The sequence below is a fragment of the Canis lupus genome, chromosome 26, assembly GCF_011100685.1.
Source record: "Canis lupus familiaris isolate Mischka breed German Shepherd chromosome 26, alternate assembly UU_Cfam_GSD_1.0, whole genome shotgun sequence".
NCBI classification, from domain to species: Eukaryota; Metazoa; Chordata; class Mammalia; order Carnivora; family Canidae; genus Canis; species Canis lupus.
In genome coordinates, this window is record NC_049247.1 from 37,857,757 (window position 1) to 37,875,272 (window position 17,516).

General features: G+C 39.1%; 1 protein-coding gene across 1 annotated transcript in view; it reads left to right on the forward strand.

The window, feature by feature from the left end:
- Positions 1-17,516, forward strand: part of MINPP1 (multiple inositol-polyphosphate phosphatase 1) — a 46,159-nt gene that overhangs the window by 16,021 nt on the left and 12,622 nt on the right. Inside the window, exon 4 of the mRNA XM_038576043.1 lies at positions 1,964-2,097. Coding sequence (XP_038431971.1) covers positions 1,964-2,097 — 134 coding nt within the window. The remainder of the gene's footprint in view (positions 1-1,963; positions 2,098-17,516) is intronic.

A 17,516-nucleotide genomic window follows, 5' to 3' on the forward strand; every position in this document is an offset into this window, starting at 1 on the left:
CTTAAAACTGAGTATGTGTGGTGTCTTTCAGGTAGATCTTTGTCTCTGGTTATTTGGTATAGTCAGATTTTTCTGCATCAGTTTGAGTAATTTTAGATTTTCCTAGAAAAACTTATTTACATTTTCAAATTCTTTTAAGATAAAGTTTCAATAGTGTATGTGTGATTTTTTTTTTTTATTTTTTTATTTATCATAGTCACACAGAGAGAGAGAGAGAGAGAGAGAGGCAGAGACACAGGCAGAGGGAGAAGCAGGCTCCATGCACCGGGAGCCCGACGTGGGATTCTATCCCGGGTCTCCAGGATCGTGCTCTGGGCCAAAGGCAGGCGCCAAACCGCTGCGCCACCCAGAGATCCCCAGCATGTGTGATTTTTAAAAAATCTTCAAGATTTAAAAAAAATTTTTTTTAAATTTTTATTTACTTATTTAATTAATTTATTTGAGAAAGAGCAGAGCGAGGAGGAGAGAACGCGATTTGGTGGGCAGGGGCAGAGGGAGAGAGAGAAGCAGATTCCCCATGGAGTAGGGAACCCAGTGCGGAGCTCAGTCCCAGGATCCTGAGATCACAACCTGAACCCAAAACAGACACTTGGCCACTGAGCCCTTGCTCAGGTGCCCTTGCTCCTGCATTTAAACTTATGGCTTGTGGTTAGTTTCTCTAGGGGCTTCTTCGGGGAAGAATAACTCGTAATTACTGCAGAGCCTTGTACCTATTTTTATGTTTATTTTTATTTTTGTGTAAGCTCTGTACCCAACGTTGGGCTTGAACTCAACAATCCCAAGATCAAGAGTTCTCTTGATCTACCAACTGAGCCAGCCAGGCGCCCGCTTGTACCTCTTTTCATTGGCGTTTTAGTCCTCTAGTTTGGGTGTTTGACCATGTGATACATGAGTATGAAGTTTAACATTCAAAGAAAGTCTACCTTAATCACCAATTCCAATTCAAGACCTCTCCATAGAGATCAGTCCCTGTGATGTGTCTCTTTCAACATTTTTCTGTGCTATTTATAATCTATATCGTTCTTAGAACTATAAACAGTATAGTGTGTGTTGTGGGTATGCGTGTCTTGGTAATAAATGGTTTTATACTGTATTTGTTATTCTTAACCTGCCCTTCTCATGCAGTATGTCTTGGAGATCTTTCCACATTAGTACACGTAGATCTATGATAGAGAAGTTTTAAATAACTACATAGTATTCCATAGTATGTGTATACCATAGTTTAGTCAACCATTGAAACCAAATTTCGATATTTCCAGGAATCTCTTTTCTGCTCTATCTATAAGCGGTGCTGCTGTAAGACATTCTTAGACATTCTCTCGTAGGTTCATCTGTGACTATGACTTCATAAGAAATGGGCCATAGAAATGTGTGTTTTTATGGATCTCGCCAATTTGCCCATTAGAACATCTGTAGCAATATACATTCCTTTTCTATATCCTTGATCTAAATTATTATTGCAAAACTGGTACATGAATCAAAGCAACTTGTTTTCTGTCTAGTTTCTAGCTTTATAAAATTCTTAACAGTTCCCTATCCATTGCTAGTGTCTTTCCACGCTATAGTGAATATTCTTCTATTTGTATCTTTTTTCTGTATATTTTTTTGCTATCACTTCAATATAATTTTGGCAGAAAGAGGAAGTGAGCACATGTCTTTAAACCTCTGACAGTCCTGAACTGTCACGGATGCTGGATTATTGGCCATGAGTACTAACTTGCTCTTGCATGCCAGCCTCTACATTCCCACAGTTCAGATTTGTGTCTTATCCTAAATCTCTCTGTGTCATGGACCTTTGGGGCACTCTTAAAAGCAAATACAAACTTGATGAATGCTAAGATTCTACTGTACTTTGTGTAGAACGATAATTAAACAATGTAAACTTTCCTAGAATCATTATTAAATTAGGAATCTCAACATAAAGAAATGTAATACTAATGATTCTTGAAATCTTTATTTTTAGGTATTAGAATATTTAAATGACTTGAAGCAATATTGGAAAAGAGGCTATGGGTATACTATTAATAGTCGATCCAGCTGCACCCTGTTTCAGGATATCTTCCAGCACTTGGACAAAGCAATTGAACAGAAACAAAGGTAAAAACTTAAAAAATTTGTTTTTGATGTGTATTCTCTTGAGTGCCTAGTTAAGCTTCTGGAAGATGTTTTATAATGGGTGATTTAAAAAAAAATAAGTATTGCTTGTAATTTTTAAAATATTTTAATATAATCACTAAGCTTATGAACGAATTTGATGACATAATGTGAGTTATAAGATGTTTAAATCCTTCGTGCAACCCAGGAACTAGAGCATTACTAATAATTCCTATGTGCAGTGGTTCCTATTCCTGTCTCCTCTTGCCCCCTCTGCTCCTCATCCCATATAATTTGTTCCTCTCAAGTTGGTGGATATCATTGCTTTGCCTCTTTAAAGATTATTTTTATTATAAATGTATGTGTGCAAAAAGTATGTTTAGTTTTGCTCAGAGTCAGATGCTCATTGTCTTCTGGGACTGGATTTTCTTTTTTTCTTCCTTCAGTGTTACAGTTAACATTTTCATCATGCTGTATATACTATAAAGTCAAAAAATAGACATTTTTACTATAATACAATATTCAGTAATGTATGATACTCAGTAAAGAAGTACCACAGTTTATAGCATCTGGTCAGTGGACATTTGGGTAGTTTTTTTTTTTTTTCTCTATTATAAATAACGTAATTATACATGGCTTCTCGTAGGAATTGCAGAATGTTTTTATTTGGAATGAGGGTTTCTCATGGAAAAGCCTTTGTTAACATACTTTTCAAGGTTTAAAATAAAAAAAACTTTTCATAATTTAAACCTGTGATAGAACCTGAGCCCTATATTATTTGACAAATATGCTTCTGTGAAAGTTTATACATTCAAAATTAGAGACAAAAATGCTATAAAGATTAAGAGAGACTGAAGATTGTCTATTTGATTGTGTTTTCAGTATTATGTTTCTCATACATGTAGAGAGAATTTGTGTGTGTGTGTGTGTGTGTGTGTGTGTGTGTGTGTGAGACTCTAGTTTATGGAATTTTGTTGGGTTTGATGGGAGTTAGGAAAGAAAACTAGACTGAGTGTTCAGTTTCTGCTACCAGACACTTTGTGGGTAGAATAGTGAAAGCAGTTTCCATCTTTGAGGTAGGTATTAACTTCTTTCCTATTTAGTTTTATGAGTGGTTTATAACCTGTAGATTTTATAAGGTAACAGATTCTTGCTCTATCTGTTCATTGTTATTTATGCCATTGTTCAATGGCAAACTGAAAACTGTGTTGGAAAGGTTTTTAAATAATTTTTGTAAAAACTTAGTAAACAGTATTACTATTAGTAATATAATTAGTATTTACTATTATAATTTGATACCAGGTTTAAAGTTTAAGTAAGATGTTTATTATTGGTGTTTCAAAATGAGTATTTATGTACACTGGAAGCTATGAAACATTACAGAGAGAAGTTAAAGATGACCCAAATAAATGAAGAGATATACTATCTTTATGAATTGGAAAACAGGTCGATCATCTATAGACTGAATGCAATCCCTATTACAGTCTCAATAGGTCTCTTTATAGAAAATGAGAGGTTTATTCTAAAATTTATACAGAAATGCAAAGTACCTTGAAGAGCTGAAACAATTTTGAAAAAGAACAAAGCAACAAAAACTCATAAATATCTCACTTCAAAAGTTACTATAAAAACTATAGCCATAGAGAAATAAATCAGTGTCAATAACCAAGTCAGTAATAGACTCATATATAGTCAATTTTCGACAAAGATGCCAGGGGGTAATGCATTGGAAAAAAGGATACTCTTCAACAGATGGTGCTGGAACAATTGGATATCTGTATGTTAAAAAATGACACTTAGACGCTTACTTCCTGCTACACACAAAAATTGGTCATAGATTTAAATGTAAAATTGGAAATATTTTGGAAGAAAATGTAGGATCAGTGACCTAAATATAAGAGATAAAACTATGAAACTCCTAGAAGAAAACGGAATAAATCTTAATGATCTTGGATGAGGTCAAGATTTTGTAGCTAAAACACTCAAAAGCTTGATCCATCAAAAAATTTGATAAAATGGACTTCATCAAAACAAAACATTTTGCAGTTCTAAAAACACTATCTGGAAAATGAGAAGATAAGCCGTAGATGTGGAGAAAATATTTGCAAAATATACATATTTGATTAAGGATTTGAATCCAGAATGTATAGAGACATTACATCTCAATAAAGAGACCAACCCAGTTTTTAAGAAGGGCCTGAGATTTTAACAGACAGTTAAGATAACTCTGGCAAATAAGCACGTGAAAAGACACTCCCCATTGTTAGGTATTAATATCACAGTGAAATGCCACCAGTATGCCCCCTAAACTGGGTGTGAAGTAATAGGAAAAATATATATTGATCTCTGCCCCAGATTCTTGACATAGGGCTCCTGAAACCATGTAATTTCCTGGGTGATCCGAATGTCTTTTGTTCTAATGAGGCAGCTTTGGGTGGGACCCTGTGAGAGCTCGTCACTGAGAGAGACCAAGCCATGATAGAAGCTTGGAATTTTCAGACCTGAGTCCCAATTTTTTGAGAAGGGAGGAGGACTGGAAATGGAGCTAATGATCAGTCCTGCCTTTGTGATGAAGATGTCATAAAATTCCAAAAAAGTTTGAGGTTTATGGCATTTCTGGGTTGATGTAGATAAACAAGTAGTGGTGCCAAGAGTGACTTGGCCTGAAGAGGGCGTGGAAGCTCTGTGCCCCGTTCCATGTACCTGGCCCTTCCCATCTCTTCCATGTGGACATTCTTCTGTGTCCTTCATATCCTTTTATAATAAACTGGTAAATGTGTTTCCCTGAGTTTTGTGATCTGCTCTGGCAAGTTAATAAACTGAGGAGGAGGTCGAGGGAACCTTTGATTTGTAGCCAAGTTGAACAGAAGTGCATAGCCTGGGACCTCCTCCTAGAGGAGGGTGAGTGGTGGACAGTCTCCTGGGACTGAGCCCTTCCTGGACTGTGACGCTGTCTACAGGTACACAGTGTCAGAGGTGAGTTAAATGGCCGGATACCTAGCTGGTATCTCAGTGAATTGCTTGGTGCGGGGAAGATGCCCCACGTTTGGTGACCAGAAGTGGTATGAGTGTGGTAGAGTGGGAGAGTACAGCAGAAACACAGGAGGAAAAGGCTGGATGTTCTTCTTATTCACTGGCTAAAATTTAAATTAAAGCAAAAAAAAAAAAAATAGATTGTCCTAATTGTTGGCAAGATGTATAGAAATTGGAAACCTTATATATACATTGCTGGTGGGAATGTAAAATTTATACAGCCATTTATGAAAAGTTTGGCAGCTTCTTAAAAAGTCAAACATCTACCATATGACTTAGCAAATTTAGTTCTAAGTCCCTTACAGAAATGAAATACATGTCTACACAGACTTTTATGTGACTGTTTACTGTAGTATTATTCGTAATAGCTAAAGACTGAAAACAATTCAAATGTCCACCTATAAATGGATAAACACAATGTGGTATGTCCGTATGATAGGATACTACTCACTCGACGATGAAAAAGAATGAACTACTGACAGGTACAACAAAATGAATGACTTCACAAACATTATTCTAACTGAAAGAAGTTGGTTGCACTATACATTGAATGATTGTTTGTTTGAAATTTCTAGAAAAAGCCAAACTTTACAGTTGAAAGTTTTTTAATGGCTGCCTGGATCTGGATGTGGAAGCAGAGATTGACTCCAGATGGGTACCAGGAAGTTTTTAGGGCATAGAAGTGTCCCAAACTGGATTGTGAGGATTGCACACATAGCTGTTTCGAGTCAAACAATATAGGTATTTAGTAAAAGGAAAAAGGGGGTGGTAATGAAATAATCTTTTGGCAAAAGTGGAAGTAATTTTTAAAGAATTTACTAATTCAGAAAAATAGAGTCTTTCATTAGAATTTTTTTTTACAAGATGACTCTAAAATGTTTATGACATGGATTACTAAAAATGTGTTTTAAAATTATTAGTTCACTTCTCTGCCTTAAATACATTGTAAAATAATTGAATATTTTTTTAAAAATTAGGGTTCTTGCAGTTACGTGGAGGTGATCAGGATTCCTATAAACAGGACAACTTCATTTTATTTTTTAAACAGAGTTTATTTTTTAGAGCACTTTCTGGTTCACAGCAAAACTGAGTAGAAGGTACAGAAATTGCCCACATACTCCTTGCCCCCACATGTGCACAGCCTTCCCCACTACCATGGTCTCATGCCAGAGTTCCTTTTTAAAAACAGTTTTGAGAAATAGTTCATACATCATAAAGTTAGTTCACCCTTCTAAACTGTATGATTCTGTGACTTTTTAGTACATTCAGAGTGGTGCAACCATCACCACTATTTTTTGAAGGATTGATTGATTGATTGATTTAGAGCATGTGTGAGCTGGGGTGGGGGGGTGAGAGAGAGACTCTCAAGCAGACTTCCCGCTCAGCGTGGAGCCTGATGTAGGGCTCTGTTGCACCACCCTAAGATCACGCCTTGAGCCAAAAATCAAAGAGTCAGTCGCTTAACTGACTGAACCACCCAGGCTCCCCTCTCTAGGAAGTTTTATTTGTTTTTATCTTAAAGTAAGATTGTAGTTTTTAGCTTTTTTTTTTTTTAAAGATTTTATTTATTTATTTGAGAGAGAGAGAGTGTGTGTGTGCTCAAGCATGAGTGGGGGAGAGGGGTGTAAAAGGAGGGAGAAGCAGACTCCCCTGCTGAGCAGGGAGCTGATGTGGGGCTTGATCCCAGGACCCTGAGATCATGAGCTGAGCTGAAGTCAGATGCTTATCTGACTGAGCCGCCCACTTAGCTTATCTTCTTATAATTTGCTTATCTCACAGATGAAACACAGAGGGGAAAATGCAACTAATTGATTGCTTCATTATATTAGGTAGCAGCTGACTCTCTATTCTTAGAAGCTAATGAAGCTAATTTTTGTGCATGGCTTGTGGAATCAGATGCAGTAATACAGAGGCAGTGTGATGCTGTAGGCAGATAATTGGACTTTAGTTTTGGTCCTGGTTCTGATTTATTGATGCTGCAGATTCCAACCTTGTGAAAGGAGTTGCGTGTCCTGACATACAGGATGGTTGTGATAATGAAATGAGATGATGTCTTTAAAGCACTTATATAATGAGATGCTTTCATCGGTAAGATGAGGAAAGTCTACTCCTTTTGGATGATTTCAACTTTGTGAATTGAAAAGATTCATTCGACAGTATTTTAAAACACCTGCTGATATATGTCAGGCAATGTTATAGGACCTGGAAATGGTGATGAGTAAGACCAGACTCATTGCACTTGTGACCTTTATTATCTAGAGAAAACAGAAATGCATATAAAAGCCCCAGGTAATTGTATAACTGTGTGAGATTGTGAGACCGTGTAAAACGTTAAAGGAAGGATGGTTTGACCTTGTACGACAGGAAGTCATCTTGTTTTCTACTGGTGGAAAGAGAATCCATAATTGTGAAGACAGTAGCAGGTGCTTTTCAGGGACGGGTTATCTCTATACTAAAAGACGGATGAGGTTTTGAAAAAGATTTGTGTAGCTGATTCAAGATTAAATCATCTTAAATAGATAAAGGAAGAAAGCGTTTTTAGAGACTTCTATTAGATTTCTGTCCAAAAACAGATTGATATGGATTTTATGAGCGGTGCTCAATTTAAGAGTACTTCTAAAGAAAACTGACATAGACTCAGCAAAGAGAATATAGTATAATTTTTAAAAATTAATAGACTTTGTTTTTCAAAGCAGTTTTAAGTACACACCAAAATTCTCGAGTTCCCGTGTACCATTCCCTCCTCTACCTACACAGCCTCCCTCAACAGTAATACCACATGCCCGTGTGGTAGAGTAAGATTGTAATAGTCTTTTATCTTTGTACTTTCTCTGATCTGTTCTATCAAAACATTAACCTTTTTTTCCTGTGACTCTTAAAATATTTCTTGTGTTTGGATTTAGAGTCTGTGAGTGTGTTTATATATGAGCAATATTTTGTCATTGCTGTTTGAGTGAAATGTCTTCACCTAATTCCAGAGTCCCCAGGTTACCCTTGCGCTCCCGTCCCTCCTCCACCCCACGCTGATGTGCTACTGTCTGCCTTGTTATATTGATGTTAAAACAGAGATGCTCTTCAGTGTTTCTGAATATTTCTTCAGCATAGTTTTAAGAGCTTGGTTTTACTTTTCACAGAAATGTTAATTGGCAGCATTTTGGCTGAGTGTAACTGTGCTTTGAGTTCAGGGTCCCCGACTCTTATTAGGACCTTGGATTTTATTTTCCTTCTTGAACCATCACTAAAGTGATGGGATTAAAGTTTAAACCAGCGCATCTACTATTTAAGCAGATTTAAGCAGCTTTTGCCATTAGGCAGCTGTGATTAGAAAAGCAGATTGGAGGGCGTCTGGGTGGCTCCTTCAGTGAAGCATCTGCCTTAGGCTCAGGTCATGATCCCAGGATCCTGGGATTGAGTCCCGCATGGGGGCTCCCTGCTCAGCTAGGGGTCTGCTTTTCCTTCTGCCCCTCCCCCTGCTCGTGCTCTCTCACTCAAAGAAATAAATAAAATCTTTTAAGAAAGAAAAGCAGATTGGATTTACAGAAGAGATAAGACCTATCATATTTCATTCTACTCTTCCCTTCCCCATTATCTCTGTTGATGTATTTTTATATTTCTAGATTGGGGGAATTTTTTTTGAATATTTTTTTTATTGGAGTTCTGTATGCCAACATACAGCATAACACCCAGTGCCCATCCCGTCAAGTGCCCCGCTCAGTGCCCGTCACCCAGTCACCCCGTCACCCCGTCCCCCGCCCTCCTCCCCTTCCACTACCCCTTGTTCGTTTCCCAGAGTTAGGAGTCTCTCATGTTCTGGCTCCCTCTCTGATATTTCCCACTCAATTTTCTCTCCTTTCCAGATTGGGGGAATTCAGTAAGGAATTCAATCCGCAGGAAGTGTCCTGCTTTTTTTAAAGTAAGGTTTACATTCTGAACTGAAATTGCTAGCCTCATGAGGGCTTTCATTTCATCATGGGTACTCTCAGACACCAAAACCAACTGCTGTAAATACTTGTTACTGCCATTAAAGTCTCATTAATTTTTTTGTCTTATCTTTTCATTGACTCTCAAATCTTTGATACTTTGAGATCTCATTGTTGAATGAGTATGGTTTTTTGATGTTGTGTAGTTCCACATTTTAACATTAGATGGCAGCATTGAAATACACCTGTGGTGGCAACAAGTGGTTTTTGGTTTTTTAAATAGCTTTTTGGTCAATTACTTAGACCATAGGAATGGGGGCATTCTGTCTTTTAATGTTCTTAGAAATGTGTGCAGATCTCAAGTCCTCAGAACCTGTTTTCTGGTCTTTTTTTCCCTTTCTGACATCAGGGTTCCAAGGAGCCTCAGGAGGTATCCTGGGGAGCTCTGCTGGTGCCGCCTGTCAGAAGAAACGGTCTAAGTAAAGGTTAAAACTGGGGCTACCTGGCTGTGCTCTGAGTCCAGTTTCAAATGTCCAGCTGACTTCTGGAAAGACTTTCTGACTGTCAGGGGACCTCAGGCCTGTGATGCCTGGTACTGTCTTTCAGCGTTCCCTCCTCGGTGCTGAGAACCGGCGCCTGGGGTGCAGTTGGTGGTCGGGAGGCATGAAAGGAACATCTGAACTCCTCCCTGTTCTCCCGTGTCCCTGTGCTCGCCCTCGCTACCATCGTCCTCCCACAAGCTGTATCGTGCTGGACTCTGCGTCCGTCACCTACATCCCCTCACCCCATGTGTTCTGGTTTGCTTTTGCTTCCAGTTTTCTGTCTGGTCCTTCCACTTTTCTTTACCCCCCTCCACCCCCAACTGCAGGGAACAGGATTCAGGCTAATACCTTCGTCCTGGATTGCAGCAACTGCCTCCTGTGTGCTTCCCTGATCTGTGTACTCAGACTCTACTCCAGTGTCTTAGGCAGGCAGTTGAGGGTAAACATTTAATTACTGTCTCAAGGATCCCATGTCCTAATTTGGAGGACATTTATGTGATAGCACTAAAACATGGTTGTTAAAAAAAAAAATACTAAAGGAGAAAATTAATTTGAACTGTGGAGTTTGGTAAAGGCTTGATGGGAGGAATCCTTGAGGTTGGTCACAGAAGACTTTCACTAACCTTAGCATGTCCACTCTTGTTTCAGTTTCTTAAAAGCAGTTTTACTGACGTAGCATTGATGTAAAGTAAATGGCACCATTTCAAGTGTGCAGTTTGCTGAGTCTTTGCGTGTGTATGTATGCACGAAGCTATTGCAAGATAACATACTGTGCATCACGTGTGAAGATTTCTTTGTGGCTCCTGCTCCCCGGAACACAGTCCTGATCTGCTTCCTCTCCCTACAGATGACTCTTCCTGGGCTCTTACAGAATATGGGACCGTATGCTGTGTACAGTTTTTGGTTTGGCTTCTTTCACTCAGCGTAATGGTTATGAGATTGATCCACATTGTTGTGGGTGTCCATAGTCACTCCTTTTTAAAGTCGAATAGTGGGCAGCCCAGGTGGCTCAGCGGTTTAGTGCCGCCTTCAGCCCGGGGCATGATCCTGGAGTCTTGGGATTGAGTCTTACGTCGGGCTCCCTGCGTGGAGCCTGCTTCTCCCTTTGCCTGTGTCTCTGCCACCCCCCCATTAATAAATAAATAATTTTTAAAAAAGATTAAAAAAAAAAAGCCGAATAGTCTTCCACCATACAGAGACACCACAGTTGGTTCATCCATTCTGCTTGCAATAGACATTTAGGTTGGTTGCAGTTTAAGGCTGTTGCACATGAGGCTGCGGTGACTTTTGGTTGTCTTGGTGGGACCTCTGCTTTCGTTTCTCTTGGGTAGCACCTGGAGGTAGGCCAGCTGCGTCATGTGTAGGTGACTGTTCACATTCTTAAGACACATCCACATGCGAGAGTTCAGTTATTCTCCGTCCTGGCCACACTTGGTACGGGAGGGCTTTTTGGCTTGCGCGGTTCTGGTGGGTGTATAGTAGCTCCTCACTGTAGTTTTAGTTTGCACTTCCCTAAACATTCCTGATGTTGGGCAGGTTTCCGTGAGCTCATTTACCGTCCCTGTGTTTCCTCGGGTGAAGGGTCTGTTCCCATCTTTTGCCATTTTGTAATCGGGTTATCATCTTTTATTTTTGGAAGAGTTCTTTGTATATATTTCTAGGTACGAGTCCTTTTCAGGCTTATGCCTTACAAATATATTCTTCTAGTTTGGGTTCACCTTTTTGTTTCTGTGATCGTGTCTTTTGGGGGTCGATTTTGTCCCCCCCCCCCCAATGGAGGTAGTTTCTCCTGAACATCTGTTTGATACCCTGTACAGTTTGAGGTTTTCCTGGTCTGGCTTATGGGATGTAGACTCTTCCTGGCCCTGTGTTAGCTTTGCGAAGTTTTCTCACCTGTCCTCTTCTGGTATTTTCCCTGGATTTGGATAGTTTCTCGCAAGCATGTGTGGATCGGAAGCAGCCGAAAGTCGAGGGGAGTCCCTGCACATCTCTCTTCTCTGGAACTCTGCCCTGTGAACTCCGGCCAGTGTGGCCTCCCTAGGTTCTCAGTCCCTCCTCATCTGCTCAGGAAGGACGTCAGGCTCTGTTCGTCCGGGCTCCCCTCCGCTGTGCTGCTGCCTGGAAGCTGGGTGATGGGCTGCGAGAGTCCTTAGGGTTTACCTTCCCTCCCTCAGAACTGCTGCCTCCTTTGTTCTTTCTGGCTTTAGAGGAATTGAAGGCAGGAAGGTAAACCCAGTCCCTGTGGCTGGAAGAAGTTATTTGTATTGTATTTTTGCTGGAGAAAAAACTTTATGCTTAAGTCATTGTAGTTCTACATTTGTCCTAAGCTGACCAACTGATGCTTCTCCGAATTCCTCATTGGAGCTGATGCTTCAGTCAGATGTGTAAGAAAACTTAAAAAATATATTTTTTTTTCCTGGTAATTTTCTTCCCAGAGCATCTCCTGTCTCTGGCACTTCACATTTATTTGTTACGTTAAGTATGGGAATTGTTTGAGTCATCTAAAGTTTGATTTGATATTCCTGGATCATGTTTAAAAACACACTTTGTGTAATATTAGTTAAATGTGAAACGTGAATTAAGAGCTTAGAAAGATCTAAGCTGAGTACATTTAGAGCAAAAACATGCAATTATTAGTTGTTTTTCTGGGTGAGCTTTTTGAATGACTCTAAGTACCTTCTTAAGATATTTTACCTAAATGGAACACATACATAGTCATCAGTCCTTATTTAACAACATAATTGTAGACTTCAAATTAAATTTTGTTTTTTATTGAAGATTTGATAAAATCTTCTTAACGACTTACATAAGCAAAAGGGGCTATTTGGAGACCTACATTCTTATCCTGCTAGATAGCTTTCAGTAACACACATGTCTTTTTCTAACTTTTAAAATGAGAGGGCTTGACCACATCTCAACCCTCAAACGTTAGGGTCCCAGTTGTGTATTTCTGAAATACATTAGCACAGATTACTCATTTGTGTTCTTATATTTGTATTAATGGTTTACATTTTCCAGATTTTTTTTTTTTAAAGCTAATGTGCCTATCTCTTGCATTGTTTTTTTTTTTTTTAATTTTTATTTATTCATGATAGGCACACAGTGAGAGAGAGAGAGAGGCAGAGACACAGGCAGAGGGAGAAGCAGGCTCCATGCACCGGGAGCCTGACGTGGGATTCGATCCCGGATCTCCAGGATCGCGCCCTGGGCCAAAGGCAGGCGCCAAACCGCTGCGCCACCCAGGGATCCCTAATGTGCCTATCTCTTAAAGTGGTTTTGTCACATTTGGAAAATGTGACATTCCAAGTTTAATGCATTTTATCAGAAGGAGAGAGCAGAGGTAAAAGTGTCCTATTTCATGTCCTTGTATTCCTTGTTCTTTGGGAGACTGTTCTGCTAAGAGTTCTAAAGAAAGAATTGTCCTTACAAGTCTGGGGATATGAGTGAATTTGAGGAATGTGACTGTTAGAAATCTGTGTTTGTTGATGGATCAGAATATACAGTCAGAATGCAGGAAAATAGGTAAGTTCAAAGCAAATTTAAAAACATCTGAATTATTAACTTGAAATTAAGTATGTAAATATTAAACATCTATTTGTTTAGACATTTTTACATTTTTACATTACATTTACATTTTACATTTTTACATTTTACATTGTTTACTCACTGGGGTAAAATTATTAGACTTCCGTGCATGGGATTGATGCAGGAGATACAGATGTGGGACGGAAGTTTCGCCGACTGTCCCCAGGACAGCAGGCTGTGATACGGTCCACAGAGATCCTGGGGATGCTAGAGTCTGAACTCCCACAGCTGTGTTCGTATTTTTATGGGCACGTGCATTTCTCTGGGGAGAAGTCCCATTCCTTTAGGCAGAGTCTCAGGGGTTTTATGTCCCCAAAAGTTAAAAGCTACAGGTGTGGTAGATCTTTTTTTTTTTTTTTTCTTTTAAAGATTTATTCATTCATTCATTCAGAGAGAGCGAAGAGAGAGGCAGAGACACAGGCAGAGAGAGAGGCAGGCTCCATGCAGGGAGCCCGATGTGGGACTCGATCCCGGGTCTCCAGGATCACACCCCAGGCTGCAGGCGGCGCTAAACCGCTGCGCCACAGGGGCTGCCCGGTGTGGTAGGTCTTGAACCTGCTCACCTCTGGTTGTCTTGGCGGCAGCTCCTAAAAAAACGTTTACATCTTTCCGTCAAAAGATTGCATTCTTTTGTTAAAGATAAAAACTTGGTTCTTTCTGTCCTGACATTCCGGACTTCCCGACTTTGTTTATGGAGAGAGCTACAGGGATGGGGTCATAGAGTGGAATGTGGCCATCTTTATGTTTTCAGCAATCTTCTGAAAAAAAAATTATGTGCAGTGATCTTACATTAGGAGTTGAATAAACTGAGGAGTGATTTTTTTTTCCACATTCTTTCTCCTTTTATCCTCCCATACATTGTATTCTCTGTTATTCTGGCCCTCCACGCCAACACACACGCTCCCTTCCTCAGTCAGACACACACACGTTCCTACCTGTGTTCTGTTGCCAGTATTTTGGGCTTAATCATAGAGCAGCTTTGCTTTGAAGAAGCTTGGGAATGAAACCCAGAAACATTCTTACGCCACCCGTAGGACTTAGGTATGTTCAAGGAGAAGCTGATTTGATCGTTTCAAATATCAATTGGGCCTGTACTGACTAGAGTAAATCACTTCCTAGCAGGTGGCCTAGGACACTTGTAAGATTTATTGTTACAAGATAGAGCAAAGGGCAGTGTGTTTTTGAAATAAAACCAGCTTACTTCAGAGAAACTACTGGTTCACTGTATAGAACCTGGCACATACCTTTAACGGCTTCTGATGAAATATGGACCATAAATAAATCCTCTTTATGTATTTGCTTTGACATCTTTAGAGTTAGAAAAACAGACAAAAAACCTTTTTTATGTGTATACACACACACTCCACAACTCCTTAGCCTCCACTAATTGAAGATCTCCAAGTCCCCACTCTTAGCATGCAGATGTGAGGTAGGACAGAAATACAATATGTTTTTCCACTTAATCTAATGCTACTTAACTCCGTCAAAGAAAATTGAAATGTGAGTGAGTCTTAAAAGAGGACAAACAGGTATAAGCTTGAACAGCTGCTTAAGAGGGATTATATTAACTCTTTGGAGGGAGAGTGTACTCTTTCTGGTCACGTATATTCCCATGGCAGCATAGTTTGTTTCTTTGTAATGAACTTTATTTTTTGGAGCAGTGTTAGGTTCACAGCAAAACTGAGCAGAAAGCAGAGTTCCCATAAACTCCCTCTGCTGCCCCAGCACTACCTTTCTTACTGTTGCCACCCCACACCACAGTGGTACCTTTATTATAACTAAAGACCTACACCGACACAGCATCATCACCAGAGTCTGCGCTTGACGTTAGGGTTCACTCTTGGTGTTGCACATTCTCTGGGTTTGGACACATTATACTATCTTCAGAGTTTTGTCTTTCCCAGAATGCCATGTATTGGAATCCTATAATATGTAGCCTTTTCAGATGAGCTTCCTTTACTTAGTAATATGCATTTAAGTTTCCTCCACGTCTTCTGATGGTCTGATAGTTTAGCACTGATACTTCATTGTGTGGATGTGCCATACTTTATTTCCCCATTTTTACCTATTAAAGGGCATCTTGGTTGGTTTCAAGTTCTGACAGTTAGGAATAGAGCTGCTGTTAACATCCATGTTTAGGTTTTGTGTGAACATAAATTTTTTAATTGTTTTTAATTCATTTGCATAAATACCAAGAAGCAGAAATGTTATATGGTAAAAATATGTTTAGTTTTGTAAGAAACTTCCAAACTGACTTCCACAGTGGCTGTATCATTTTGCTTTCCCACCAGCAATGAATGAGAGTTTCTGTTGACAGCATTTGGTATTGTCAATGTTCTGGATTTTTCACTCTTCTAATAGGAGTGTAGTGGTATCTCCTTGTTTTAATTTGCAATACATAATGATGTATGATGTTGAATACCTTTCATGTACTTACTTAACATCCGTTTGTCTTTTTTTGGTGAGGTGTGTGTTCAGGCCTTTTACTCACTTTTTAATTTAGGGTTGGATGTTTCCTTATTGTTGACCCATAAGAGTTTTTGTATATTTTAGATAACAGCCCTTTATAAGATATGTCTTTTGCAAATACTTTTCTCACAGCCTCTGACTTGTCTTTTTATTCTCTAGACATTGTCTTTAGTAGAGCAGAAGTTTTTAATTTTAATGAAGTCCAGCTTGTTAATTTTATCTTTCCTTGGTCATGCCTTTGGTGTTGCATCTAAACAGTCCTTGCCATAGCCGGAGTCAGTCACCAAGGTTTTCCTCCAGATTATCTTCGAGGAGTTTTATATAGTTTAAGGTTTACATTTGGGTCTATGATCCTTTTTTGTGAAGGGTGTAAGGTCTGTGTCTAGATGCTTTTTTTTTTTCCCCCCTGTGGATGTCCCGTGCTCTAGCACCATGTATTGAAAGGATTGTTTTTGCTCTATTGTATCATCTTTGCTTTGTCAGACATTAGTTGACTCTATATATATGGGGGTCTATTCTGGGCTCTCTTTTCTGTTCTGTTGGTCTGCCTATCTGTATTTTCACCAAGACCGCAGTATCTTGATCACTGTAACTTTGCAGTAGGTTTTGAAAAATGGTAGTCCTTCAGCTATGTTCTTCTCTTTCAATATGGTGTTGGCTTATCTGGGTCTCTTGCTTCTCCATATAAACTTTAGAAGTCTATTTGTTGAAATCTGCAGAATCACTTACTGGGATTTTTATTTGGATTGTATTGAATCCATTGATCAAGGTGGGAAGAACTGACCCTTGGACAGTATTGAGCCCTCCTATCCATAAACATGGAATATCTCTCCATTAATTCAGTTCTTTGATTTCTTCCGTAAGAGTTGTGTAGTTTTCTCATATAGATCTTGTACATATTTTGTTATTTTATACCTAAGTATTTAATTTTGGAGGGACTAATAAAAATATGTTTTTAATTTCAGATTTCCAGTTGTTTATTGTTGGTATATAGAAAAGCAATTGACTTTTATATATGAACCTTGTATCCTGCACTTGGCTATACGTACTTATTTGTTCCAGGAGGGGTTTTTTTTGTTGTTGATTATTTGAATTTTCTACATAGACAAACATGTCATCAGCAAAGCCAAAGTTTTATTTCTTCCTTCCCAATAAGTATACCTTTTGGGAGGGGTCTCATTGTGTTACCTAGGACTTCCAGTGGAGAGGAGAGGAGACATCCTTACCTTGTACCTGATCTCAGCAGGGAAGCTTTGCATTTTTTACCACTAAGTATGATGTCGTTAACTATAGCTTTTTTGATTTTTTAAAGCTTTTATTTATTTATTCATGGAGACACAGAGAGAGGCAGAGACACAGGCAGAGGGAGAAGCAGGCTCCCTACGGGGAGCCCGATGCAGGACTCGATCCCAGGACCCCGGGTTCATGCCCTGGGCTGAAGGCAGATGCTCAACCACTGAGCCCCCCGTGTGCCTCAACTATAGCTTTTTGTATATGTCCTTTATCCAGTGGAAGAAGTTCCTCTATTCCTAGTTTGCTGAGAATTTTATCATGAATAAATGTTGAATTTTGTCTGGTGCTTTTTCTGAATCTATTGATAATACGATTTTTCTTAAAGCCTGTTGATGTGGTTGTTTACATTAATTGATGTTTGAATGTTGAGCCAGCCTTGACACCTGAGATAAATCCTACTTGGTTGGGGTGTATAATTCTTTTTATATACTGTTGGATTCCATTTGTTAATATTTTGCCTAGGATTTTTGTGTGCATCTATCTTCATGTATATTGATTGTGTATATATAGTTTTTTAGTAGTGTCTTTGCTTGGCTTTTGTATTAGGATAATATTAGTCTCATAGAATTAGTTAAAAGTA